We start from the raw sequence: 27,137 nt of genomic DNA on the forward strand, positions 1-27,137 counted from the left end.
CTCTGTCTTGTTGTGGCCTTTGCGATACGCGAAGCCTTCTAAGTAGCCCCGACATCATCTCTTTCTTCGATTTCTTTGAGCTAACATTCCTGACACATCATATCACATGCTCCGAACGCCTTGACGGAAGGTCCCAACATGGCTTTCAAGATGCCAGGTGAGGGTAGTCTTTTAGGCAAATTCAATTGGCAGATGGAGGCTTCGCGGCTTCCCCAAATGCCGATCTAACGTCGAGACATGTCCCTTTACTGACACTGTTCAGTGCCTGGATACGTTACCCTATCTCAGTATTCAAGCCTCTGCAATCTGATGCTCTGGCAAGGAATGGTGGAAGACTCTTGTGGCACTCTCTTTTGCAGAAAACCGACAACTCAGAAGTATTTGGCCATCACCTGCGCCAAGATCGGAGCCTCTCCCCTTTATCAGCCCATTGTCTCCGAGAGATCCGTATACCATCAGGTGTCTTCAGCTTTGATGGCTTGGCATTGCTAAAGTCGGCGATATAGATTGACCTTAGCAATCCTTTGCACATCATTTCCCTTTGGGGCAGGTGGAAAGATCCTTCCTGATCCTTGACTCTTTGAAATCGCGCATGTCCTACCTGACCATGTACATCGTGCCAGACACGCAAGCAGTGGGACCAAGGCCTCATCTGGCTGGTACAAGCTTCTCCAGGGTCGGATCATTACTACATACCATCATGTCCTCCGCACCGCGAGCATCCGGAAGCACCTAGAAGTCCATCGAATCGACCTGGCGACTCCACCGATGCAGTCATAACCTGCTCAAGCCGCGTGGAAATCCCTCTGGATGTCGATCCGGCCAGTTGAAACGGTGAAGAATGCGGAGGCTAAGCTTTTTCGAGCTTGGCTCCTTCTTTGCATCCCGCCTCCTCTTGGCGTGGCTTGGCATGGCGGAGATGTCCTCCTATCCAACCCCCAGACTCAATATAAAAGCCACTGGCCAGGTCCCCTACCATCTATCAATTAGGCTCGCTGTCCCTCTCATCTCTCCCAGCTCGAGCACAACCATGTCCGCAGCCCTCTTCCTCGGCCTCCTGGGCCTCACTGCCCCCCTGGCCGCCGCAACCAGCCAGACCCCCGGCCTGGAACTCGCCTACTCCCTCGAACGCGCCACCCAAGGCATCAGCATCTCCTCTGATGGCCGCAAATTTCTCTCCCAGCGCTACTCCACCACCCTCCCCCCACAAGCCGTCGAGCTCCTCGCCGACAACACCACCGTCCTCTACCCCAACGCAGCTTGGAACTCGTACAACTCTAGCGACCCGACCTCGGACCCTAGCAAGACCTTCGTCAGCATTGACGGCGCTCGCATCGGCCCCGACGGCCGCTACTGGCTAGTAGACGGTGGCTCCACGGGTGTGAACGGCTCCACGAAGCTCGTCGGCGTGAACCTCACCACCAACGCCGTCGACAAACTCTACTACCTCGATTCCATCAAAGCCTCGACCAGCGGCATCGACGACGTCCGCTTCAATGCCGCTGGCGACGTCGCCTACCTCAGTGACACCGCCGGCGCCCTACTCGTCATGAACATGACCACCGGCACCGGCGTGCGCGTTCTCTCCAACGACTCCTCCGCCCAAGCTTACTTCCCCATGATGTACAACGGCACTTTGGTCCCCGGGTACGGCGCAGCCGGAAGCACCCTCTCCGTTGGTCTCGACCAAATCGAAGTCTCCCCTGACGGAGTCTACCTCTACTACCAGCCCTGCAATGGCGGCCTGTACCGTATTGAAACGGCCTACGTTGACGCTACCCTCACCAACGCTACTCTGGCGGCTACATTGGGCGACTACGCGGAACCGTTCGCATTGACCCCCAGTACTGGTGGAACTACTATCGACGGAGCGGGGAACATCTACGTTAGTGATACGAATCTCCTGGCTATTTGGAAGGTTACGCCCGAGGGTCGCGCGACGATTCTCATCCAGGATGAGGTGCTGCTGTGGACGGATCTGATGTGGGTGACGGCTGATAAGAAGTTGTGGCTGCCGGCGTCGCAGATGAGACCTGGTGGTGATGGATTGATGGCCGATGGACCGAACTATATTTTTACGTACCCGATTGAGGCGGGGCCGTCGCCGATTGATCATGCTTGAGTCTGTGGTGTGCGTTATGTGGGATAGTGGTTGTATGTTGGATGGTGTATCTACAATATCTTCTTTGGTTTTGAGATGTACACTAGCTAGTTGATGTATATTAGTCCAACTCCATAGGAATATCCTCAAAATTCGATCAAAATGCATCACTGAGGTGCACTGCCGGCATAACCGTTTCCGGCTTCACCCCTGCCGGCTTGGCACAAATCTGAACCAATCATATTCCTACCTAGACAGAAAGTCTTCTTCCCTTAGTTCCCTAGTTTACCCGATTGGACAATCTAGCTATCCCGGACCCACTATACACATCTTCACGAATTATTCTTTGCAGAATAGTATTAGGCTATCGCATCTTGGTCATAATCAGTATTAATGATATGTTAATAACAGTCCTGATAGAGCATAAGAAAAAGCTATGACAAGCTCAAGGAGTTTGTCGACTTCAAATTCTGGCGGCAATGTTTTCGGAATTGCTCACCGCCTGGAAATATACATTTATGCTTGCGACAGGTCAGGAAAGGTGGACTAAGGACTGCTGAATCAATCAATTTGGGACCATCTTGGAACTAGCATCCACTGAATTGTGCCAGGGATATGTATCTCAATAACTCAGCAATTTTATCTCGCTATGCATCGATCTGATAATTCGAAGTTGATACGTACAGATGTCTCTAGTGCTGGTGTCTTGGAATCCATGGTCGGAACTAGATACAGTCACTGGTTTTGGATCGTGACAGTGGGGATATAGAGTATCTAATGCTACTCAGATACAAGTAGTGTTTCATCCCAAAGCGAGGTAGGTTGTGGCAATAACTTGAACAGCGTATATGTATCCGACATTCCACTGTCGCTCTGGACAGGTATGGATATCGCGTCCGCTAACTCATTATCTCACCCTCCAAATATCACTGCCCCTGATGGTGAAGGACCAGAATGGTAAAACGACCCGTTAATACAGTGGGTCAAACGCATCAATCACAATCCAAATTGCTCACCGAATCGCCACACCAATTGAGTTTGGCCTCAAAACTTGGATCAACTCGGTTTAGGGGTCACGCCACCTTGATATCCCATTGGTCAGAGTCGCCCCAGCATGGTTGTCAATGAGTCGTGATCCCCCTTGCTTCGCTTAGGCATGATTCAGAATCCCCACACCAATTATCGGGAGTGAGTGACATGTGCATTAGCCGGTAGCCATCATGCCGGAGTTAGTTTTCGTTCCAACTGTCGTAACCCAACTTGAATCAGGGATCCAGTTCCTGGGCGGCGGTTATGATTTGTGCTGCCCTATTATCCCCGTCTCCCGGCCTTTTCTTTCACCCCACCTTTAGTACTTAAACTGCCCCAGTCCCCAAGCTTTAAGCCAAATTCACTTTACTTAGTCAACGACAAAATGGAGACATCACAAGCCTGGATCCTCGAAGGCCAAAATGGCCTTGAAAGCCTCAGATCCGTCCCAAATCAGCCCATTCCCTCCTTAGGTGACTATGACGTTCTAGTGCGCATTCACGCGGCATCTCTCAACCACCGCGATTTAGCTATCGCCAAGGTATCGCTCTTTCTTACCCTCCAACCTGCCCCCACAGCTAACGGCCATCCAGGGTGCCTTTTCCCTCACCATCACTCCCAACATTGTGGCCGCTTCTGACGGAGCAGGAGTTGTCCAATCCATTGGTCCCAAAGTCCAAACATTCCGACCAGGCGACAAAGTCTGCACCTACATGGTTCCTCAGAAACCCGAAAACGAGCCTGTCACGTTCGCAGACATCGGCAGTGGACTTGGACAACAGGTCGATGGGACCCTCCGTCCATTCGGTGTATTTCACGAGACTGCCCTAGTAAAAATGCCACCGAGTCTCTCTTTTCTCGAAGCCAGTACCCTCACTTGTGCGGGGTTGACTGCTTGGAATGCTCTCTTTGGGTTGGAGTCGAGGGCCCCAAGGAAGGGCGATGTGGTCTTGGTGCAGGGGACAGGTGGTGTCTCGATTATTGCGTTGCAGGTTCGTCGTACTCATCATTCTAATTTTCGGCCTGTCAATAAGGTGGAGGAGCCATGCTGACATTGGGTTAGTTTGCACTTGCTTGCGGTGCCACGGTAATTGCAACGACTAGTTCTGAGGCAAAAGCTCAGAAACTCAAGGCGGCCGGCGCTCATCATGTACTCAATTACCGGGCTGATCCGAACTGGGGCGAGACTGCGAAACAGCTCACACCAGATGGGAAGGGTGTGCATCTTGTCGTTGATGTGGGTGGGCTGTCGACTGCTGGACAGTCGCTGAAAGCGGTGCGGCCGGAAGGCGTGATTGCCATGACAGGTTTATTGGGGGGAGCTCCAGATGGAAATGTCAATACTTTGATTGACTGCCTCGTTAATTTGTGCACTGCACGAGGGGTGCTATTAGGCACCCGGAGGCAGTTCGAGGATATGAATGCGTTTATTGAGAAACATGGCATGCAGCCGGTGGTGGATGATAAGGTGTTTGGGTTTGAGGAGGCCGCTGATGCATATCGGTATATGGACGACCAGAAACATTTCTCAAAGGTCTGCGTGAGGGTGGGTTGAGTGATTCTCGGGCCATTGGATGGGTGACAATGACTGTAATTAGTATAGTGTCACAGTATATAGATCACTTGGATACTAGGCGATAATGATTAGCGAGCATTATCTGACATATCGAACAGACATTACGGCTAGAGTCGGAAGGAAGCATTAGAATAGCTCACGCAATAAAGGATTACTTAATTATAGCTCTCACCAATCGGAGAGAGCCATTGGGATGGACACTGAATATCCTCCCCGCAAGGGAGAGGTTCCGAACCGTAAAGGATTATGCTGTCACTCCTGACAGGGCTGGCGACGGTTGCCGAAGACCGAGGGGAAAATAAAGCCCAAGGTTTCCACTGTCAGTCGAATTCCCGTCTTTCCGGAACCTGCATTGGTATTCCTGACGAACTTGATTCTCCGCCGTGCAAACATTGGCCATGGCCCCTCGGGATAAAGCCAGACCATTCTGCAAAGTGGGGACATAACTGTACCACGAGGTCTTCTGCTAAAGATTCTGGGGAGGTATTTGACGCTATTAGTAGCGATTCTGCGCTTTGTCATCCGATTCACCTTCTTATTGACATCAAATTGTTCTTCTAAAGATCGCATGGGCCATTACTAGTATTACGGTCTGTCATTGACCGAATGCCTTTGTTCATGGTGTTGACGGTTGGGGACATAAGCGCGGCCACCCTTTTAAGCCAGAAATCGTTTTCCTCTAAGAGCGGTTACGGGCCACGAAACCAAAGAAACCAAACGCCTTGCGCGAGCACTAGCATGAACTCCCGCCCGTATAAGGCTCATGTTGCTTTGGAAAATAAAAGCATCGAGACGGGCTTGCAGGACCTCATCCACTGGATTAGGCTTTCCAGCGAACCCGATTTCTTGGGTTCTAACCCGGGCAACCTCCATACTAGCCGATAGTCTCAGGCAATGTAAGGCTCCTCTGGTTCGTGATATCATCACCACACTCTTGTTAAGACTGACGAAATTTCAAGGTCACTCAATGGTGTTGAATCAATCGAGAAACTGGATATCAGGTACAACGAGGATTGAAAAACGATGACGGATGAAGGGAAGAGGACAGCCAGGCGCACGCCCGCACGGGGAAGCGGACAGGCGATGAGCTGGCTGCCAGGGTTAGTTCCGTTTGCCCCGTGGCTTAGTTGCGAGCCACAGGCGTCATATCAGGGAAATCACTCAATGTACAATGACATTGTGTATGGATTAGGTTAATGGGGGTGGTGCACAGATCGCCAGACAGTGCTGGTGAGAGGTGAGTGGGACATGGCCAACAGGGGAGACGTTGAGCTAAGCGTTGAAATGGCCAGCGATAAGAGGAGAAGAGACAGATGACGCAGAGGAGAAGGTCGAAGGCTCATGTCGAAAGTCGCAGCTGCAGATGATGATCGACAGGGAAAACAGCACTAGCCCCGATCGGGCCAGGGATGCCGACATCCGGACCCGATTAGGAAGGCCCGGGGCCATCCGACTCGCGGTTCCCCCTCAACTCTCTGACTTCCCAAGGCTTTTTGTCGGCCAGGAAATAAAAGGTTGGGGTTGGGAATCTGGCTGCCTACGTCGACGGTCTCTGCCTTGTTCTGGATGGTCACCCCCTGACGAGGCGAGTGGAGTGTTGGTGGGTGGCATTGGAAAGGGGGGCTTGTGCTGAGGTAGATACCACCTTTCGCTGGTCTAGTATTCCAAGATATTCTCAAGAGCCAGATTCAAATGCTCCAGAACAGCTTCTCCGTAGATAGCGAAACAATCACCGTCTTCGTCCAGATGATCTCGAGGAAGCAACGCAACCGCTCATCCATCCTTTCACATGCACATATCAACAATCACCGCCAAAACCCCACCAGTTTATCCCGATCCACGCCGAGGGATTTGTACCTGATCCTTCCCGGGTACCGTTGATGAACCCGAATCCATTGGAAAGTACGGAGTACCGTTGCCCGCTTTCATAATCACTCAATCCCGGTGATAGCCTATCATGCCCGAAGCTCCACTTCCCAGGTCGGTAGCCTGACTGACATCACTGCACTCCCGACCAACGAACTCCGTGCCTTTAAAGTGCTTATCCACTGTACACTAAGCAAAGGTAATCGATCCTACGTCGCTTGGCCGCTGAAGCTGATGACGCCGAGTATATAAGTGGCGGTGTTATGCGTAGCTGGTGCTCCGTCCCGGTCAACCGAGACCTCATCTGTGTACCCGATCCGAGGGGGTGGGAAAGCATGTCGAGCCCGATGTAAAGTGGTATATGGCTTATGGACGATGTGTTGCTGCTTGTAGTTTAGATTCGAGTTTAAAGGGGGATCAGCAGAGCTTCTCAACTCACATTGGCCAGCAACAAGCCCCGGACCAGACTATTGATCGGAGGGAAAAACAATCCCATTCACCGCTGGATGGTTACACACTTGACGACATGACATCCCTGCAACGGTGCATTGCATCTGGGATCACTAATCAGCCGCTCGACCATTGACAACCGGAAGAAACGGCACACATGCAGGCCAATCCCTTGCCTGCTAATTATACCAATCTGCAGCGATCATTGACACGGTGCTGTGCACAGGCCAGCAGCACAATTCATGGCATGTGACAACACTTGCTCCTTCCATCCACGTCCCTGGATTCTCCCTTTCTTCCTCCCCACGTTGGGTTGATGTCATTAGAGGTAGCCGACGGACAGAGGTCCTAGCACCATTGTATCCCATGCGGCATGCCGGGTAGAGGAAGTTGAGTTATTCTGCTTATCCATCACGAGGATGTCTCTCGGCGATCGACAGGCAATCGGCCCCTCTTTCGACGCCATCCATCGCACCAAGGCACCACAGACTCCACTCTTCAGCTTCCCCGCCCGGTCGGCCATGGCTCCAACCGCGCCTTCGACGCAAGATGTCTTGCCAAACGCGTCCAGGAGGCTTTGGGTCTTTCCCTGCGCGGCGCTCGGTGCTCGGCGCTTCAGAGCCGGGCGTCGTCACTTGCATCGGTCTGTGTTTCGCCTTGCGGCCGAGACCTCTCACGGTTGACAGCTTTTCATGCAGCATTGGGGGGCAGCGGGTCGTGTGCCGGCTTGGTCCAGCATCGGCGTGGCCTTTGTGCAGGTCCCCGAGGACATAACCGGGATGACGATTGTATCGCCGTGCAACACCTCCGGTCGAGCGAGGGGATAAATACCCTCCGTGAGCCCATGGAGAGGGTGGTCTGCATTCAGCGCGGCCAATCCCTTCCTTAAGATCGCTTGACTGTGATTGAGTGTTACCCCTGACATTCAGGATGATTTATGAACGTATTGCAGAGACCCTTGATGGGCATTACCTTCCACTGGCAGCTGGCCTTGTAGGTGCAGTCCATCCCAGACCAGGTTCTCCAACTGCTAACGTCGGTACTTGTTCTAGGTCTTCTTGTTTGTCGCGGGAAAATGCTTCTACGAGTGGTTCATCAACCCTGTACATAAATTCCCAGGACCAAAACTAGCGGCAGTCACCCGCCTGGTCCATATGTATCACTATCTCGCGGGAGATGAGCTTGCCTGGGTGAGAAACCTCCATCTGGTCTATGGGGACGCCGTCCGAACCTCCCCCGACCAGGTTAGCTACTCGTCCGCGGAGGCATGGAGAAGTATCTACGGCCACGCGAGCGCGACCAAGAAGTCCACCGAGAAGGATACACGCTTCTTTGGCCGGACTCTGAACGGAATCCCGGACATCATCCGCGCCCCAGCTGTTGACCACTCGCGCTTCCGTCGCAATTTCTCGCATGCCTTCTCGGACAAGGCCTTGCGCGAGCAGCAGCCACTCATCGCCCACTACGCGGACATGCTGATCGAGAAGCTCCGAGCGATCGTCGAAACTGACCCCAAAGCAAAGATCGAGATGGTTCTGATGTACAACCTGACCACGTTCGACATCATGGGTGATCTGACCTTTGGAGATCCCCTCAATCTGTTGGCAGGCACTGGCAACGTAGGATGGGTGACCTCCATCTTCTCCAGCGTCAAGGTCAATACTCTTAAACGTGTCGCACGATACTACCCATGGTGCTCCTCTTTGCTCAACCAGGTTCTTCCCCGGTCACTGAAACAAAGGCAAGCGTCACATCATCAGTCCTGCAAGGAGCGGGTCGATTGGCGAGTGGATCAGAGTCTCGACCGACCTGATATTTGGGGTCTCATCATGGCACAGAAGGACTCCCTACGTCTGAGTCGCGAGGAGATGTACGCCAATTCCCAGCTGTTCATGGTCGCCGGCACAGAAACCACCGCCACGGCCCTGAGCGGCCTCACCTACCAGCTGTTGCTGAACCCCGACAAGCTGGAAAAGATTACCAAGGAGGTTCGAGACACTTTTGAGCGGGACTCGGATATCGATATGCTCCGCTTGGCACAGATGAAATATTTGAACCGGTGCATCGAGGAAGGCTTGCGAATGTACCCGCCCGTCCCCTCGGGAATGCCTCGTGTCACCCCCAAGGAGGGTATGGAAATCTGCGGCGAATACATGCCTGGAAATGTAGGTGCCCCCCCACTCCATTCCCGTCTCAGACTAATGTGAGGGCTTAGACGGCGGTTTCCGTACACCACTGGGCCACATATCGCAACCCGCGAAACTTCACCCGGCCCGATGAGTTCCTCCCTGACCGCTGGACTGACGACCCTGAGTTTGCAGGCGACAACAAGGCTGCTTTCCAGCCATTCTCTTTCGGCCCTCGCAACTGCCTGGGCAAAAAGTGAGGCCCCCTGTCTAGTGTCACACGTGTTGTTGGGATCATGTCTAATGTTTGCACAAGCCTCGCGTATCATGAGATGCGACTCATCCTGGCCAAGGTCCTCTTTCACTTTGATCTGACCCTGGCTCCGGAATCGATAGGTTGGGAGAAGCAAAGAGCGTGGACGCTATGGGAAAAGAACAACCTGATGGTCCAACTGACCCCACGGGTCTAGATGCGGCTTTTTGGTGGAGATCGATCGTTGTGGCTTTTTGCGCCAGGGTTGTGGGGGTTAAAAACACGTGGCATTGAGCGTGGATCCGGTTTGGGTCGCTGGTGAAGAATGTCTGTTTCAGCTTGTTGTTTGAGTCCATGGAGTTAGTGCCTTGTTCATGCAGTCAAGTTCGTTGGAACGGGTGGCTGAGCCAAGCCTACACTAAGAGCCGTAGGCCTCGATCCCCAGATGGTGGCGCTACGGTAGTTTGCCATAGAAGACGATTGCGCTATAGCTCGTTGATCGGGCGGTATTTTGAATGCTGGCTTGTCATCCTTTGCCCGGAGAGAGGGTTGCTGTGTAGATACTGGCGAGGAGCATTGCCGAGGACGCGATCGTGGATGGCAACACGACTTCCCAAAGGGGAAATGGCTGGCGAGGGCAGAGGCCCGTGACGTCATGTGGCAATCCGACCGATCCAAGCGCGACGTGGCCACCGCAACACATTTCCGGATCCCCAGAGATTGGAAAGGCGGCGTAGAACTCCTTCCCTGTCCGTCCACACTCCACGTGCAGATGCTGGAAGGTTTTTGTCTCATCATGACATCCGCCGTCGCATTGGCATGACGTCTGAGACGGCTCTAACTTTAGACAGTTCCCACGGTCGCAAAGTTCGAGCGTCCCCGCCCATGCATCCAGGATGGTGGACCAATGCTGCAATGACGCCAGCGTACAGAAAGAAATCTTGAACAAAACAAAGCATTATCGCTGATCGCCCACTTGTTATGGTATTCCCATCTTTTCGATCCTCACAAATGCAGCGATAGCGACATGGTCCTGTCGCAGCCTTGCACTCGCCCGATAAGCAACGGCGGCCACCAGTATTGGTATCCCCTATGCTTAGTATACATCCTTCGACGTGGAGTCATGTATGCCCTGCGTATAAGACCGTTAACCTTTGCAGGAACCATGATCGACAACTGGAGGGCCGAATCTACACGTCGCCAGCTGCAATTGATTGAGCCGTGTTTTCCGACATAGGGTAGTGTGTGGTTAATCCGGGGTTGCCTCCAGAAGGACGCTAGATCGAGGCTGGGGTTCTGCACCGCAGATCCTATAGGAAGCCCTGCTACTCTTTCACCAAACTGTCAGGAGTTTCACGGCAGACTACAGTCTGTGTCAGCGCCAGTCCCAGCTCGAAAGGGACAACTCGACGACTAGCGATATTCGCGCTTCGGAAAAGCCGTCCAGGAGGCAAGAGTACTATGACACCCTGGCCGTCTATCCTTAGTCCGGATATTCCCGACATCTTACTCAGCTCGTTTGTTTGTTCCTTTCTGTCTTCGTTCATGGAGCCGCGTGTTTGAGTGCTTCGATCCTGTCGGTCGTACCGCCTGCCCTCTCAATCAATTCGGACCTCTTTGCCAAGCTGGCCAATCTGAAGAATTCGCGTTGGGCTCCACCGTTCTATTGAGTGGTAGCGGTCGAGGGAAAGTGGGCCGTCCTTGTTGGGAAAGACAGTGGTATGCCGATAGGCCTGAAGGGCGACGAATTATGACAGGATCCCGACGTTTCGGCTAGTATCGTGGCGGAGTCGATAATGGATGGAGGTTCTCGCACGATGCCAACGAGGTGATGGGAGGATGGTCACGCCGGGTGGAATTACCTCTTTGCCAGGTAAGTGCGAAAGATTGTTCCCCTGTGCGCGGGTGATTGGCTTAACCTATCAAACAGTCTCAATCCGAGCATGCTCGGTGCATCCCAATCATGCCTAGCGAGGAAATGAAAGTACGGATGGGGGGAGTGATCGAGCTTACCTGTTGTTGATCTAGACCTCGTTGCCGCCAGATCACGGTATGTTCCGTGGCCTGGAAAAAGTCCGTCAGCCCTGCCTGGAACGGTCGATTCTGCGTAAGCTACAAGGCATGACAGCTGCACTAGACCTTGATGACCGCGGAAAACGCCCAGCTGCAGGGAAGCAGTTGACTGCAGTGCAACCGTCCAACAGAGGCGCAGCCGGGTACTGCAACCAACCAGCGACCGGATGTTATCCGAGAGGCCCAGGCTGGCATCTGGTCGGACAGGGTTGGGCCTCACCTATTTCTCTGGCCTGGCGACGTGGACTCAGCCGTCGGGGCCCGCAATCGGGGCTAGGGAATTGTGTCCACTGAGAGAGGTGCCATTCTCGCACCCTTGACCCTACCTGCGTCGCCCGGATGAAGGATGAGTGATCGGGCTCTGGAAAGAAGTGAGTGATGGGTTGGATGCATAATGGGAGGGGAGGGGAGAGATCCGAAGCAAACAAAGAACAAACAATGACCGTGGTCGGGCTCTCACATGATCCGGGGGGCTTACTGGATCCAGCAGCTTGATGGCTCAGGTGTCTGTCGGCTGTGCGTGGTTTAGCCCAATTCTCGGCTGGCGATCATGCTCGTTACTCGTTACTTGTCACTCGTTACACTTACCGTGGGCACCACCCAGGACTCCCTCCGTCTTGGCTCATTTCTGATAACTTGAGACCTTGTTGATTGGAGGTCGGAATTATCGCCTGGAAGCCAGATTCTCCCAGATGTCCGAGCTCCAGCTCCAGTGGCGGATCCAATCCAGGCTGGCGGCGGGCAGGGCAGGTCCATCCCGGTTACGGCCTGAAACAACCACTGGCATAATAATAGTAATAATGCCACGGTCCGTGTGGGAACTGAGAGCTAGGAACTGGGAAGCGGGTGACGGCCTCCTCCGTAGTCCCGGCCGGTAAGGTCATTCGACCATTTACCCAATTCCACCCGCTTATCTCGGAGGCATCGTTAACTCCCTTGTCATTTCTTTACAGTTTAATCTTCCGGGGGCGCGATCTCGGTCTGGGCCCGTCTGGAGGTCCAAATAGCGTGATGTTTGCTAGGGCCATGCAAGCCCTGATCACTAGCCCTGGAGATGTCAGGCTTATCCCTTCATGCGTGTCCATCCCAAATGGGTATAATCAAATTCCCTCCACGAAGGGGGAAACACTACCATCGACGGGGTATTTACTAGTTGTTGGACGACGATCTGGAACCTCCCATCGCCACCTGATGACCCGGTCAAACGAGACGTGTGGATGTCGTCGTGCATGTCTGGGTCTGCGTGTCCCGTATTCGGCAATACCCCTCGAATGCGTGAGCATCACCCCATGCGAGGCGAGGTACGGAGAGTTCAGAAGTTGCCTGGGTGGATGAGCGATGTCCCGAGCCATGGGCGCCGTGTCTGGAAAACAGTTCCGTAAATCCATCCGGTTCCTGCTAGTTGATGTCACACGGAGGGGGTGGGATGAACTCATAATTACATCTGACGATACTAAGAGACTTAAAGATAGGCACTATGGCTGCGATCGCAGGCGGACGGCGCGTCAGGTGATTCGCTCGGAACCCCGGCGAAAGGTTGGAATGCCGACCAGGTCCACCCAACCATGCAGCTACTTCACAGTACTGACTGAATACACATTGGCTGGCTAATGTTTCCCCCTCGCCAGCGTCTCGATAATTGGGCTTGGCCAAATCTTCTGCAGGCGTGATCCCAACATCATACTATGGTAGTAGCGTACCGTCCGTCGCCACTGCCGATAGATGGATGCATCCCGTACCCACCCGTCTGACTGGCCGACAGGCTCCATGTGTTCATGACAGAGTTCGGCCTGGCCTCGGGTACTTCAGGTACTAAGGTTACGGTGTATGTGTGGGATCCCATCACGGGGCTGGTGAACGAACAGGAACCGTAAAACCGTCAAGGCACATCGTCCCGACCGGGACTAGGAGCCCCCGGGACGATGCTCAAGTATGGTACTGGTGGTACTGGCGGTCCTAGACTCCAGAAGCTACCAGCAGCTACCAGCATGGTCCGCTAGACTAGAAAGGGCGGGCGAGACAGGTCTGACACCAGTTTTACGGGGGGGGCAATTCAATTTTGGTGTCAAACCTTGGTATGGCGTACCTCGTAATCCCTCAGATGGGTAATTGGTGCGGTGCAGCTTGACTGCTCTCAGCCTAATGAAGTATGCCAACTCCGACACTGGTGGCCGACGGAGCCCCCTCATTGGCGTTAGCGCGGGGTGCTTGATTGGGCGGATAAAAATGCCACCAGCGACAGGCCTGGCCAAGACTGGAGCAGTCGCGAGGCTTGTCTGTATGGGTACTGGCCGCAATTGGAGCGCCCCGCGGAAATACCGCCGTCTCGCCTGGTTTTCCAGAACAATATTACCGTCCTCTTCTCTGTCGCTGACTGGCTGCCGTCGTTTAAGCTTCCCCCTCGCGCTCTGCTATTTTTCTCATTCCTCCTTTTTTTTTTTCCTTGTGTTTTTGTTTGGTTCCTTTTTTTCTTTATTCTAATTTCAGTGAATTCCCTTTTTCCCTCTTTTTTTTTTTTCCCTTTCCTGTTTTCTTTGTCGTTTCTTTTCTGACTTTGCCATGCAGCACCCGAATGGAGCCCGGAAAAGCATCCCTCGACCATCCAGCATTGGGCCGCTGTTTCCCATATATAAATAAATCTACCTCGAGCACTATCACTTAGGTAGTACCACGATCACTACCAATCACTCCCACAACTCTGATCACGACTGCTCCGGACAATCCATTCATCATCGTAGTTTCTCCAATTGCCACCCCCCAACTACCACACCGAGGTCTGTTGTTTCCTTGCCACTCACCTCTCCCCAGACGACTGCACCGTAGTCGTCCTGTCCGTTTCGCCACCTCTCTATATGTCCGAGTCGCAGTCCTCGCGTGTCCTAGCCCCAGCTCCTGGTCAGCCATCGTCATCGAAAGCTCCGGAAAATGTAGTCCAGGGGCGCAAACACAAGACCACCGCCTGTAAGGCGTGTAAACAGAAGAAGCTCAAGGTGGGATTTCTGCAAGCCCGTCCGTCATGAATGGTATCTCCGTGCCATCACATCGGAGCCTCATCGTCCGCTAACCTCCTTCTAGTGCCGAGGCGATCCACCATGCCAACACTGTACAAACAACGGCATCCCATGTGTGGTCGACGAGATGGCCGACATGCGCCGCAAATATGCCATGAAGCGCAAGCTGGAACGTCTGGAGCAAGCCGAGGAAACCCTGGTACGACTGATCGATGCCCTCCGGGAAAGCGAGAGTAAACGCCTGGCACAGCTTTTGAATCTGATCCGGAGCAACGCGTCCTATGAGGAATTGAAGATCTTCCTGGCGCAACAATTCAACCCGAAAGAATTTGAATTGTCACCCGAACTGCGCGAGCTCCGGAATCAGATTTCTCGCCCGTCCGAGGACGAGGAGGAGCAGTCGTCTCATTCACGAGCGCCCCGTCGCATGCTCGATGTGCGCCGGCTCGCCGATAGCCCGGTTTATCGGGTCCCCGCCAAGCCGTGGACCAAGGTGACCGCCGATGATGACCTCGTGTCGCATCTCGTTTCGCTGTGGTTTACCTGGACCTATCCGTTCTTCGACTGGCTGGATAAGGACGCGTTTCTTCGCGACATGCAGGCTGGCAACCTGAAATGTCGATTCTGTTCCCCTTTTTTGGTGAACGCCATTCTCTCCGAGGCCTGCGTAGGTGTATCCGATTTTACCGGGACGTCTCTTCTCCATAGAACTAACATCCATACGGTGGTAGTACTACTCGGACTATGCGGAAGTGTTCACCACCCCCAATGACACGCTCTCGCGGGGCGACCACTTTTATGAGGAAGCACGTCGACGGCTGGAACAGGAGGATGGCGGGTCGAAAATCCCGACCATCCAAGGGCTCTTGGTGTTGTTTATCCGGTGAGTGGTTGGAAATCGCTTGATCACGCGGGCCATATACTAAATGGCTGGGGACAGGATGGTGCTGATGGGCAAGGACCGGCTGGGTTGGATGTACCTGGACCTGGCCATGCGAGGCGCTGAGGAGCACGCCGAAAGGCATCCGCCCAACCCAGCAGACCCGTTCGACTACATCGTCAACCGCACGCTCTGGGGGGCCTTCAATATGGCATCGTAGGTTCCCCGATCTAGTTTAAAGGATTGACTAACCCACAATTTGACAGCACGGCCACGGTGTCGTTGATGAAGCATCTCAACCTCCGCCCTCCGCAACGGCCACGGATCCCGGTCACGCATGGCGACGCCCACGATGTCTGGTACCCATACCCCCGCGAAGTAGAAGGCATTCGCGGTCATCACAACTGCGTGTTCGATCGCTGGTGCGATTTCTGCTGCATCATGACGCGGATCAGCGTGGGATTCCACGATGTGGAACACCAAGTGGCCCCGTCGCAGTGGGTCGGGTTTGTCCAGAGCATCTACCACGAGATGCAGGGCTGGTATGCCCACCTGCCGCCTTGCTTGAGTGCCGAGGCGGCGGTGGTCCCACACGTCCTGAGTCTACAGTAAGTGTGTCTACTCCACCATGCCAGGGGTATCTACTGATGCATTGTTTTTCTTCTCCCCTTGGTAGCATGTTCTACCACACCACGGTGATGCAGATCTTCGGGTTTCTTCGGTCCAACAAGGAGATCAGCCTGGAGGCGGGCCTGGCCGGGTATGCTCGGGAGCTGTGCCTGTCGTCCGCCCGCCGGGTGGCGGCGCTGCTGGGCGTCCACCGCGACAAGTGGGGCATCGACCGCATGGCGCCCTCCACCATCCAGTGGTGCAGCATCGGCATGTTCACCCTCATGGAGTCGCTCGACACCACCGCCAACCGCAACGCCTTCATCGAGCTGTGCATCATCGCCCGTGCCTTCTCCCGCCGCTTCCCTCTGGCCAAGGGCATCCTGCGCATGATCCAGCTGTCGGCCAATCAGACCCAGGTGGTGCTGCCTGAGGAAACCGACGCCCTGTTTACCGACTTTGAGACGCTGGCTTGGAAGGAGAGGGACGCCCAGGAATTCAGCAGCTTCTACCCGCATTTCACGACGGTCGTGCGTCAGGGCTCCGCTCGCAAGGACGATGTCGATATGGACCAGTTTCTGACCAAATGGGATACCCTGAGTATCTCACAGTCGCGCCGAGATCCGGCCGCATCGGAGGACGACGCGAAGGGAAGCAGTTCAACCGAGGGTTGAAGGGAATGGCCAACTAGAATCATAATTTATTACGAACTAATGAACCACCTTTATTATCAGCCACTGCGTGCAGTTCCCTGTTTTGGATAGAGACCCATCTCGGATCCGGTGTGCCTTGGACCACGGGAGCCGGCGTAGAACTAAACCCCGATATCCCTAGGATCGACGTGTGACGTGTCACCGTTGCCAGACGGTCGGAATTTTCTTCCGGTCTCACAGAGAAACAGCGAATCTAGTCGGTCGGCGAACTTTTCCGATGGGAATGACTCCCTGGTGTGCCCCCGCATCGCGTCCGCCAGGCTGGCTAGTTGAACTACTCAACATCCCACGTCGTCTGTGCGTTTGCACGCACTAGCGCCAGGCCAGTGCGTTGCCGCCGCTGCTAGCTACATCGGTACCTACCTCTTGCCCAGCGAGGATCCGAATCCTGCCACAACGTGCCATTCCTGCCCTACGAGGTTGATGAGCCAGCTGTAGATTACTGTGCTCGCCTGAGTTGCCCCTTCCGTCACTTTCACCGAGAGCACATCGGGTCGGCGAGTTGGTCAGGTGCCTAAAGCATAGAACTGTGCTGCGAATCCCGGACAAATCCCGACGTCTTGAGTCTGTTTTAATCTACTTGGCTGGGGGGTTGCAGCTTGTTTCGGGGTAGTCTGATGCGCCATGTAAGGCCCAGATGCGAATCAGGATCGCTTTCAGGGCTGCCGCTCTCGATTCACCAATCATCGGCGGCAGCGGGCGCGATCAGCCCGCAGGCGAATTTCCTTGATCCATGGCCATGTTATCAATCGGTCTGCCAGGAATTGGTTTCCGTGCCTCCCCTTCGTGATGTCATCACCTAGGAGGAAACAATGCTGCATCTATCGATGGAAAATCGCGCATCGCCTTCTGTTGGACATGTGTAACCTATCCACCCATGGAGGGTAGCTGGCCGGCTCATCAGTGGAGGTTCCCGCATTCTGTCCCACTAATACCTTCCTTACCATACCATTACCGGTACAGATTTGATTGCGCCAACTGACCAGTTGAGTCGGCCCGAGTTTCTGCCTGGATCTGGTGGTGTCTACCATCATGTGGCCGCACGTGGTTTCTCGGGGTTGACTCGACACTTTTCTCCAACCATCAACCGATTACCAGTCGTCAAATCTTCATATTGTCAGTCTTTTTCAGTAGAGATCCTACCATGCGAGCAGCCATCTAGTATACCATCAGTCTGGGATTTGCGTGCCCGTACGGAGGATGCAACCAAATAATAAATACCCAAAGGGGCTGTTTTCTACGAAGTACGACGATATCTCTATCGTAGTCGATCCCCCACGCCTGTCTACTGTTGAGGAAACCATAACAGTTCATAGCTAGTCACCTTTATTCAACTCGGAGCACAGTCTTCCGAGATGATACTTTTCTTGACTCACACCCTGATACCCCTCCACACGCAAAGGGGTGTCCCGGCCAAATTTATCACCATCATCCAAACCAACAACTTCATATCAACTGTGCAATTCAACACATCCTCGTCGAAGACAATTCTGCTCAAATGACATTGTGGGCAGACAGCGGCACTTACCCGAAACCTTAAACCAACGGGAAGACAATCAATCCACCAACCATCGCGGGCAAGATCTACATTCCATCCCGCATCCAAATTTTCACCCACACACCCACAGCAGCCAAATCATGATCCAAGTCCCCAGCGCTGGTTCCCAGCCTCACCAGCAGGAAATTCATCCTTCTGGTGCAGCAACCGACAAGGATGTCGCCTGGGCTGTAGTCAGCGACGAAGCGGGGGAGATTGACCCCGCAATTGAAAAAAGAGCTTTGCGCAAGATTGATGCATTTTTCATGCCGGCTATGTTAATTGGTTCGTTTATTTGCCGATATCTGCGCTGCGAATATCCATTTACCTAAATACTTCATGGATGAAACTGGATGAATTCTTGCCCGGCGCATTGTTAACTTCTCCTGTAGGGTATGGATTTGTTTACTGGGATAAGGTTCGTTCCGCCACCTGGCATGCATTTCATCGAGCTAATCATAATAGGCTATCTTGGGCAGTGCGTCGCTGTTTGGCATGACGACCGACCTGCAGCTCTCGGTAATGGATTACTCCACCACGCCGGCCACCAAGGATACCTCGCGACTCAGCTGGGCCACCTCCATCTTCTACTTTGGGATGATGGCGGGCTTGTATCCGATGACGTTTGTGCTGCAGCGGTTTCGCATCCAGCGGGTGTTGGGTCCTGTGGTGATGCTTTGGGCGGTTACCTGTGCTGCGACGGCGGGAGTGACCTCGTGGCAGGGGCTGTTTGTGCAGAGATTCTTCCTGGGTATGTTTCCTCTCTCGGTCATCTTCTGTATGCTTGCTGATAATGGCAGGGTTCGTGGAAAGTGTCATTCCCACCGGATTCATGACGGTCGTCAGTGGGTATTATACTCAGCAAGAGCAGAGTCTGCGCCAAGCGTGGTGGTTTTCGGGTACCGGTTGGTTCACGATTATCGGTAGTGCACTCAACTATGCTTTTGGACAGATTGATTCCGGGAGTCTGCGGCCGTGGCAGTATATCTATATCTGTGCTGGTGCGCTGACGTTCCTCTTTGGGTTGTGGTGCTGCGTCATGCCCAACTCGCCAGTCGAGGCATGGTTCCTGACTCACGAGGAGAGGGTTGTGGCCGTGGAGCGTCTGCGTCGGGGTCAGACCGGAGTGCGTTGCCATGTGATCAAGAAGGATCAGATTGTGGAGTCGTTCCTGGATATCAAGTTGTATCTTGTCGCGATTATGATGGCTGCAGCGTGAGTGATTTGCCGTGGTAGTGAGTGTTGCTGACATGGTTAGATATACCATCAACGGAGCAATTTCAGGATTCGGTCCCCTGATCGTGTTGACCTTTGGCTATGATACCCTCGACTCGATTCTGTTTCAGTTCCCCGTCGGCGGCATCTGCCTTATCTTCATCCCCCTCTGCGGATACATCTCCTCGCGCGTCCCCAACATGCGCATCCCCATGCTTATTGCTTGTTGTCTCCCAGTCATCGCCGGGTGCGTGATGATCTGGAAGTCCGAATGGGGATACCATCCTGCTGCGCCAGTGGTCGGGTACGCCATCACCGGCTTCTTCGGACCCGTCGTCAGTCTCATCATCACCCTTGGTGCGAGCAACGTGGCCGGCGCGACGAAGAAGACCGTCATGGCATCCACAGTTTTTGTCGCCTACACTGTTGGAAACATCATCGGACCGCAGCTAATCAACAGCAAGACAGTTGACCAGCACTATCCAGAGCTGTGGAAGGGCATGGTGATCTGCTATTGCATCACTATCGCAGCCGCGACAGCACTCTACATAGTGCTGTGGCGGGAGAACCGGCGTCGCGACGCCCTGGACCTCGACGAGAGCCAGCGCGACAAGCTAGCATTCCAGGATCTCACCGACAAGCAGAACCCGTTCTTCCGATACGTTCTGTGATGCCTTCCCAGCAACCACCATCCCCCAAAAAAAACCAATTAAACAAACCAAGAATCAATTCCACTCAATACTCATCCTCATACACCCCATCATCAAACCCCCCATCATCCCCCGTAATCACCACCCACCTAACCTTCCTGGCGATCCTAGCCTCTCTCTTCTCCACCCGCTGCAATCGTCTCTCACTCTGCTGTATCCTCTTCGTCACCCTCTTCTCCCTCTCCTTCACCAACTTCTCCATCTTCCTCTCCAACCCTTCATCTCCTTGTCCAAATCATCCCGCACAATGCCCCTCCCCTGCATTGACTCCCCCAACGGCCCCTCCAACCGCTCCTTCGCCCGTCCCCTCGCCATCTCCATCTCCCACTCCACCTCCTCCATCTTCCCCAACAACTCCTTCTCCGCCACCTCCGCCTCCCCAATCCCCTTGACCGCTTTCCCCTGCCGTCCAATGAGCAGGTTATTCTGCCTCTCTGCAAACCACCTCTCTTGTTTCCCGGCTGCCCTGCGCAGCCAGTTATCCCCGTCCACTGGTCCTGTTCGCTCCTCGTATACCAACGGAGAGACATAGTCCTTCAACGCCTCCATCCGCCGTAGCCGCGGATCAAACCCCCCCTTGCCTCCTCCTTCATCTTTACCCCATCTTTACCCCCCTCCTTTCCCTCTCCCTCCCAACCCTCATCCTCATCCCCCCTAAAAACAGGCGGCAACTCCAACCCATCCCCAATCCCAAGAAGCTTACACACCTCCCCCGTCCCCAAAACCCTAACCCTCAGACCTTTTGGATTAAACAACCTCTCATTCGCAAGCCGAAGATACTCTCTCGTTCGGATCTGCGAGACCACAAAAGATCCATACTCGGCTGCGGTTTGAATCCCCAGCGCGATGAGCTGGAATTCAATCGTCGGGACAAAGGATAACAGGTTCCCCGCTTGTCCGGCAGCTTGGATGTAGGGATTTGCGAGCCAGACGGTGTTGAGGGCGTCGAGGAAGGTGAGGAAGTCGGATGAGGAGATTGAAGTTAGGGAGGGGGAGTAGGCGCGGGTGAAGGGGCGGTGGATGGGCCGTGGTAGGTGTGGGCTGTTTCTATTGTTTATTATATGTTAGTTGTGTTTGGTGGTGGGAAGGGGGTAAGGGGAGGGGGAGGGACTTACGGGGAATGACGATTGGTTTTGGGAGGATGGTGGAGGGGCGGGGGAATATGGTGGTTGTTATTTGGTTGTGGATTAGAGATGGTGTAGTTATGGTTGTTGTTGTGGTGAGGGTTTGATGTCTGTGTCTTTGTCTGTGTCGAGGTAGGTTTCTGTTTGGATTTGTTTGCGTTGTGGTATGGGTTGGGTGTAGATTGTTATCGGTCGCGGTGGAAGCGGTGGGGGAATATCCTCGAACTTAACCGCCATGATTATCTGAGTATGAGTATTTGAATAGTATGCAGTTCAATCAAGCAGACAAGAAACCCAGTGCAACACCAGGGATATATAACCTCCGTGACAAATGGATGCCTGAAACCGCCAGGGATATCTTGGCAGCGGACAGCACAGCCGACCCCTTCATTCCGGGTAATGATTGGCCGGGGCGTAAATCGACCGGGCGTCGATCATGGATGCCTGATGCAGGTGCAGCAGTGTTACTATTCTCGTATACACACATCACATTAACTATCCCATCCAATTATCCACTTTCCGATCTCATGCCGTCTTTTCCAATACCCCCGCAGACGCCTCCACATCATCCTTCCCGCCCGCTGTAGCCGTCACCTCCGAACTCCCCGCAGATTGTTGTTGTTGTCGTCTCCGCAACGCAGCCAGACTCATAGTCTCTCCGGGTAAGAGGTACATGTACCAATAGTATGCCCCTACACCATCACCATCACCACATTAGCCACATCCCTCCATTCAACAATAACCACCAAGAGAGAAAGGTAAACATACCAGCAAACAACCCACCCCCCACAATATTCCCCAAGAGGGTCGGAATAATCCCCTTCCAGATATACAACCCGACCGTGATATCCGGAGCATCCAACCAAATCGCCAACGGAATGAAGGTCATATTCGCCACAACGTGATCGAACCCCAACGACACGAACCCAAAGATCGGCCACCAGATACCGATTATCTTAGATGCGAGGTCGCGGCCCTGAATCCCAAAGTAACATGCCAAACAGACGAGCCAGTTACATCCGATGCCGCGGAGGAAGATTTGTTGGAACTGCGGAGTTACTTGCTTTTTGGTCGCGTAGGCGATTACTTCGGATTTGTAGGGGTCGGTGGAGAAGACTTCGCCGTCTGGTTTGTGTTAGATTGGGTATGGAGGGGAAGATTAGGGTAGGGGGGACATACAGCCAAAAATAATCGCGACCAGGAAAAGCGAACCGCAGAGATTTCCCCAAAAGGTGACGAACCAGTGCAAGAGCATCTTATACCAGGGGAGTTGGCGCTGGAGGGCCGCGACCGTAGTATACTATCTTTATCATCAGTATGCCCCATTCTCATTCCAATAGGGTGAGAGTGAGAGTGGTAGGGGGGCAAGGGATGGATACCATAAACGACCCGGTACACAAATCCGCGCCCGTCAAAATAATCATACACAAACCATACGGAAACACCAGCGCACCAATCGTGCGAATCAACCCGGGGGCATTTTCCTGAAACCACGAACTCGTATTCGTGCTCAACGACGTCCCACACGCCAATCCAAGCAGACATCCCGCCGAGACGGCGCTAAAAAACACCTTATCGAGACGCATGTTTCCCTTGGCGGCGCCCGCCCGGGCAACAAACTCGATGACCTCGGCGGGCGTGTATGCATCCAGATTAACAGACATAATGGCGATGCTTGTGTACTGCAGGGAGGACCCTGGGTACGGAACACAGGCTTATATATGTCCTCCCTGCAAACACGACCACCAATCACACCGCTTCCCACCCACTTATCGGATCGGCACGGGCCCGCTTACTCCAGATGCAAACTTCGGGGCATCTTTGTCCTTGCCAAGACGCGTCCGGACGAGTCACCGTCATCCATCTTATCAGTGAGGAGAAGAAATTACCACATCGACCAATCAAGGGGGGGAGATTCCGCTGCTTCCGGACAATCGTTACTGTTTCAGGTTTCATAGGTGGAAATGGATGTAGGGCTCAATGGACCTAAATGATCACGTTGAACTCGATGGTGGATGAAGGAAGGAACTTGTGTTCGAGGGGGTGGGTCACGCCCGTGCATGTCCGACGCTATTTGTGTCGATCGGGCAACATCCCTCACGTCGGGGACCAATTTTTTGGTTCATGGGGGAGGCTTATCGGGGAGAAGCTTCTTGACGTTGATGGCGATGGTGGTTGTGGATTAGAGTTCGTTAAGTTGGGATGGTTGGGTTGGCGTGACAGGATGAGATGTGTCGATCTGGATGGGTTGAGGGCGGTGTGGGGTATTTTGGGGGCTGGAATTTGGAATTGGGAGGGTGAAGAGTTTTATCATTTATGGGTTGGTCGGTGAGATGGATGGATGGTTTGGGTTTGGGTTAGCGTGAGATGTGGTTTTGTTAGTGGGGATGAAGTCTTAGATAATTTATTTGTTGATTGTTGAGAAGCTGCGTGAATACCTTGTCTGTCATCCTTGATCATAGGTGCAGGGTCAATTTGGGGTGCATACCCGCGACCCTGCATTGGAGTGGTACAGATCCCAGCAATCACTACAGCTAAGTATCTTGTTGGTTATGCAAGATCTGGCTCATGCGCATCTGGTTTAATATGCATGGGACTAAATAGTGCACAATTTTCTGCTGATTGTGGATGACCGGCGGGCAACTCTCATCAAAATTTGTCAGGTTTCTGGATTTTTACTTCTCAATGCCGCCATGGACGTCATGTCTATTCTGCAATAATTAGCATTGACGATGGTTATTGATGGATGTCAAAAACTTGTATAATACTCCATAACATCTAGATTTTCATTGGCCTACAAGTATTCTACAGTCATTGTAGTCATTCACATCACCGACCAAAATTTTGTTCAAACGCAGACAATCACTTGAAAACAACCCAACATTCATTCCACCTGAATATCCAAACATCCAGGGCCCAAGGTTAGGTCAATACTAGGTTCAAACTCGGCCACATGCCCTATCAAACCAGCCACAACCGCCTTCCATCCAGTTTCTCCTCCCCGAGACAGGTAACAACAAACCTAAACCCCTCATTTCGAGAGAATGCAAAGAAGCGATGACCTCACATCCAACAAACCATAAATATTGAACCAACACGCCACCAATATTCATCTCTCCAAAGACAACCACACTATCATGGAATTCACCATCACCATAGACCCCACCACTATACTCCTCACTCTCCTCACCCTCCTCCTAACCACCTACAAAAACCTCCCGTGGGTGTGGCACGTACGTCAATCCCTCCACCCTTCCCTCCCCGTAATCCCCCCCCTCTAACCTACATATCAAACCCACAGCTCCGCATCTTCCACACCCTCCTCCCAAACCTCAACCCCCTCTCATATCCAACTCCCCACACAAACAGAACAAAAAACCCCCTCTTCCACCCCACCATAACCACCACCCGCTCCCCCCTCAGCGAATGCGACTACAACACCCACAAATCCAACTCCACCTACTTCACCGACATCGACATCTCCCACGCCAGTCTGCGCGCCCGTCTCTTCGGCTCCTGCGTCTCTCTCCGTCCTATCTCCGCCTCTTCCATCGTCATGATCCTTGGTGGCGTGCAGTGCGTGTTTCGTCGAGAGATCAAACCTTATCAGGCGTATGAGCTCCATTCGAGGGTGTTGTCGTGGGATGGGAAGTGGGTTTATTTGGTTTCGTATTTTGTGGATTGCGGGACACCTGCAAATGGGGATGGGGATGGGAATGGGGATGGGGATGGGAAGAGGGGGGTGTTTGCGGCGTGTGTATCCAGGTATGTGTTTAAGCAGGGACGGAGGACGTATCCGCCTGAGAGGATGTTGAGGGATTGTGGGTTGTTGGAGAAGAGGGCTGTGTCGCCGGTGATGGAGGAGGTGGGGGTTGGGGTTGGGGGTGATGTGGATGTTGGTGGTGGTGGTGGTGGTGGGGGGTTGATGGAGGAGATTGAAGAGAGGAGGGCTAGGGATTTGGAAAAGGCGCAGTTGAAGGTGGGGTGGGATGCTGTGTTTGAGGCGTTTGAGTGTTGAACTAACTATTTTTGGGGGGAGGGAAGTTAGGGTAGGAGATGCATTAGAACTGATTATTGATATTAGTGTATGATTGTATCAGCCAGTGTAGTTTATTCTATATCTATCAAGATATCTATGATATCACCTCCTCCCCACATTCTCCTGCAACTTCTGCATATACCTCTCCGACTCGGCCGAATACTTACACCTAGTCCTAATCGCCGCCCCAAACCTATAAAACAAAAACGGGGCTGGCATGCACGCCAACGACAAAAACGCCGGAATACACGGGGCCCAATGAATCCCCACTCTATCGTACATATACGTCGCAATAATGGGGAAAATAGCACCAAACACCGACCTGAGCACCGTATTCGCCGCCAGCACCGACGCCGCATAGATCGTATACGAATCAATCAGATAATTCATCACTCCTAGGTATATCAGAATGACACCGAACCCGAACGGTGCGGTGGCAATGATGCTGACGATCCAGTGGATGGAGGGGCCGTCCGTCCACGCGAACCAGAACTGGCTGATAGGGATGGCTACTGCGCCGGGCATGCATTGGAGGAGACGCGCCTCGGGGGGTGCGAAGCCCCCGTGTTTCTCTTGGGTTTTGATGAAGTGGAGATTGGCGGGGATGGTGCATGCCACGCCGATGATCATCCCGACCATGATGCCTAGGAATGCGAGGCCGCCTACGCCTGGGTTCCAGCCACGGACGTCTTCGTAGACGATTGGGAAAGCGGCGAAGAACATGTAGAGGGTTCCGTAGACGATGGCGATGTAGAGGGCGAAGAGGAGGACGATGGGTTCGCGGAAGAGAAGGACCCAGGGTCGGGACATGGTTTGTTTGAGGAGTCGAGGGAGGGAGATCTTGCCCTTATCGAGCTCGATTTTGCTGCGGTAGACGCGGCCGGTGAGATGGGAGAGTCGGTCTGCGCGGAGACGCAGGAGACGTGGTGCGTATGTCTCTGGGATGGTTAGGGTCATGAGGAGCCAGATGAATCCGGCTAGGGCGGCAAGGAAGCCCTCGACCCAGCGCCAGCCGGCGCGCATGCCCAGGAACCCGCCGATGATGGGCCCGATGGCGGGCCCCAAAAAGGGGGCGGCGGCGTAGAGGCTGAGGGCGAGGCCGCGTTGGCGGGCTGTGAACATGTCGGAGATGGTGCCGCCGGCGTTGGTGAAGGGGGCGGAGCCGAAGGCGCCGGCGAAGAAGCGCAGGATGCATAGGGTCCAGATGTTTTGGGCGCCGGCGCAGCCCGCGGAGAAGGCGGCCATACCCATGCAGCTGAAGAAGAAGGGGAGTTGGCGGCCGAAGACTTCGCTGAAGGGGGCCCAGAGGAGAGGGCCTACAGCGAAGCCGAGAACGAAGAGGGAGAGTCCGATGGTGGCCACTTCGGAGCTGACGGAGAAGTAGGCGGTGATTTCGCTGATGCTGCCGCTGTAGACGGAGGAAGTGAGGGATACGGTGAGGGTGCATGAGGCCACGATGAGTGTGATGGCAATTTTCCGGCCGAGGCTGAACAGCATGGGGTTGCGGTTGTCATTGGGGATCCATGAGACCACGTAAGGGTCGTCGTCGGTGCCGCTGCCGGGGAATTCGTATTCCAGCACTTCTTGGGTGATGGCTGCTTGGTCGGTGAGGAGTCGCCAGAAGGGGATCTGGGACCGGTATACCCCGGGGGGGAGCCCTTTGGGGGCATCTTCCGTGTCGGTGGTCATAGCCGGTTGCCTTTCTTAATATTATTTGTTGTATGAAGTCTCAGCCTCTAATTTAACCGTTTGGTTGGACGTAATCACAACATTCGGTGGGGTTAACGAGAGACAGACCCATGGGTAAAAGGGCACGATAAGCACG

At 53.7% G+C, this 27,137-nt stretch overlaps 9 protein-coding genes across 9 annotated transcripts; 7 read left to right on the forward strand and 2 right to left on the reverse strand.

Moving 5' to 3' along the window:
- The first annotated feature begins 825 nt into the window (after window positions 1-825).
- BO94DRAFT_534087 (uncharacterized protein) lies at window positions 826-2,259 on the forward strand. Its single transcript, XM_025611457.1, has one exon. The coding sequence runs from the start codon at window positions 1,031-1,033 to the stop codon at window positions 2,120-2,122; it is 1,092 nt and encodes a 363-aa protein (XP_025468976.1). The 5' UTR covers window positions 826-1,030; the 3' UTR covers window positions 2,123-2,259.
- A 1,256-nt stretch (window positions 2,260-3,515) lies between these two features.
- On the forward strand, window positions 3,516-4,685 carry BO94DRAFT_463351 (zinc-dependent alcohol dehydrogenase family protein; the record flags this gene model as incomplete). Its single annotated transcript, XM_025608022.1, has 3 exons — window positions 3,516-3,671; window positions 3,724-4,122; window positions 4,194-4,685. 3 exons carry the CDS (start codon window positions 3,516-3,518, stop codon window positions 4,683-4,685), a joined length of 1,047 nt encoding a protein of 348 aa, XP_025468977.1.
- A 3,155-nt stretch (window positions 4,686-7,840) lies between these two features.
- BO94DRAFT_565164 (cytochrome P450) lies at window positions 7,841-9,618 on the forward strand (the record flags this gene model as incomplete). Its single annotated transcript, XM_025614476.1, has 4 exons — window positions 7,841-8,015; window positions 8,075-9,187; window positions 9,238-9,404; window positions 9,465-9,618. The coding sequence occupies exons 1-4, from the start codon at window positions 7,953-7,955 to the stop codon at window positions 9,616-9,618; spliced, it is 1,497 nt and encodes a 498-aa protein (XP_025468978.1). The 5' UTR covers window positions 7,841-7,952.
- A 2,349-nt stretch (window positions 9,619-11,967) lies between these two features.
- On the forward strand, window positions 11,968-13,108 carry BO94DRAFT_31430 (uncharacterized protein). Its single transcript, XM_025606847.1, has 2 exons — window positions 11,968-12,348; window positions 12,428-13,108. The coding sequence occupies exons 1-2, from the start codon at window positions 12,167-12,169 to the stop codon at window positions 12,807-12,809; spliced, it is 564 nt and encodes a 187-aa protein (XP_025468979.1). The 5' UTR covers window positions 11,968-12,166; the 3' UTR covers window positions 12,810-13,108.
- Window positions 13,109-14,328: 1,220 nt separating this feature from the next.
- On the forward strand, window positions 14,329-16,954 carry BO94DRAFT_534091 (fungal specific transcription factor domain-containing protein). The gene is made up of 6 exons (XM_025611458.1): window positions 14,329-14,497; window positions 14,550-15,152; window positions 15,217-15,368; window positions 15,426-15,581; window positions 15,632-15,973; window positions 16,042-16,954. Exons 2-6 carry the CDS (start codon window positions 14,613-14,615, stop codon window positions 16,646-16,648), a joined length of 1,797 nt encoding a protein of 598 aa, XP_025468980.1. The 5' UTR covers window positions 14,329-14,497; window positions 14,550-14,612; the 3' UTR covers window positions 16,649-16,954.
- A 1,371-nt stretch (window positions 16,955-18,325) lies between these two features.
- BO94DRAFT_545325 (putative MFS transporter) lies at window positions 18,326-20,110 on the forward strand (the record flags this gene model as incomplete). The annotated part of the gene is made up of 5 exons (XM_025613230.1): window positions 18,326-18,509; window positions 18,617-18,642; window positions 18,690-18,975; window positions 19,025-19,439; window positions 19,483-20,110. The coding sequence occupies 5 exons, from the start codon at window positions 18,326-18,328 to the stop codon at window positions 20,108-20,110; spliced, it is 1,539 nt and encodes a 512-aa protein (XP_025468981.1).
- A 1,485-nt stretch (window positions 20,111-21,595) lies between these two features.
- Window positions 21,596-22,949, reverse strand: BO94DRAFT_534094 (formate/nitrite transporter family protein). The gene is made up of 4 exons (XM_025611459.1): window positions 22,653-22,949; window positions 22,453-22,573; window positions 22,042-22,398; window positions 21,596-21,965 (listed from the first exon to the last, which is right to left on the reverse strand). Exons 1-4 carry the CDS (start codon window positions 22,935-22,937, stop codon window positions 21,799-21,801), a joined length of 930 nt encoding a protein of 309 aa, XP_025468982.1. The 5' UTR covers window positions 22,938-22,949; the 3' UTR covers window positions 21,596-21,798.
- A 1,700-nt stretch (window positions 22,950-24,649) lies between these two features.
- BO94DRAFT_463340 (uncharacterized protein) lies at window positions 24,650-25,291 on the forward strand (the record flags this gene model as incomplete). The annotated part of the gene is made up of 1 exon (XM_025608019.1): window positions 24,650-25,291. A coding segment is annotated over one exon (642 nt), but the record flags the coding sequence as incomplete, so codon positions are not given.
- Window positions 25,292-25,414: 123 nt separating this feature from the next.
- On the reverse strand, window positions 25,415-27,082 carry BO94DRAFT_514535 (MFS transporter; the record flags this gene model as incomplete). Its single annotated transcript, XM_025609890.1, has 1 exon — window positions 25,415-27,082. The coding sequence occupies exon 1, from the start codon at window positions 26,999-27,001 to the stop codon at window positions 25,415-25,417; it is 1,587 nt and encodes a 528-aa protein (XP_025468984.1). The 5' UTR covers window positions 27,002-27,082.
- Between the last annotated feature and the right edge of the window lie 55 nt (window positions 27,083-27,137).

Source organism: Aspergillus sclerotioniger (genome assembly GCF_003184525.1).
Source record: "Aspergillus sclerotioniger CBS 115572 chromosome Unknown BO94scaffold_10, whole genome shotgun sequence".
NCBI classification, from domain to species: domain Eukaryota; kingdom Fungi; phylum Ascomycota; class Eurotiomycetes; order Eurotiales; family Aspergillaceae; genus Aspergillus; species Aspergillus sclerotioniger.

Bases quoted from the DNA above. Each gene is read 5' to 3' on its own strand.
- BO94DRAFT_534087 (XM_025611457.1), top strand. From the start codon at position 1,031: ATGTCCGCAGCCCTCTTCCTCGGCCTCCTGGGCCTCACTGCCCCCCTG.
- BO94DRAFT_31430 (XM_025606847.1), top strand. From the start codon at position 12,167: ATGTCCGAGCTCCAGCTCCAGTGGCGGATCCAATCCAGGCTGGCGGCG. The intron at 12,349-12,427 runs GTAAGGTCATTC...ATTTCTTTACAG, and splicing joins CTCCTCCGTAGTCCCGGCCG to TTTAATCTTCCGGGGGCGCG.
- BO94DRAFT_534091 (XM_025611458.1), top strand. From the start codon at position 14,613: ATGGCCGACATGCGCCGCAAATATGCCATGAAGCGCAAGCTGGAACGT. The intron at 15,153-15,216 runs GTAGGTGTATCC...ATACGGTGGTAG, and splicing joins CCATTCTCTCCGAGGCCTGC to TACTACTCGGACTATGCGGA. The intron at 15,974-16,041 runs GTAAGTGTGTCT...TCCCCTTGGTAG, and splicing joins CCACACGTCCTGAGTCTACA to CATGTTCTACCACACCACGG.
- BO94DRAFT_534094 (XM_025611459.1), bottom strand. From the start codon at position 22,937: ATGTCTGTTAATCTGGATGCATACACGCCCGCCGAGGTCATCGAGTTT. The intron at 22,574-22,652 runs GTATCCATCCCT...TGATAAAGATAG, and splicing joins TGTGTACCGGGTCGTTTATG to TATACTACGGTCGCGGCCCT. The intron at 22,399-22,452 runs GTATGTCCCCCC...AACACAAACCAG, and splicing joins GGTCGCGATTATTTTTGGCT to ACGGCGAAGTCTTCTCCACC.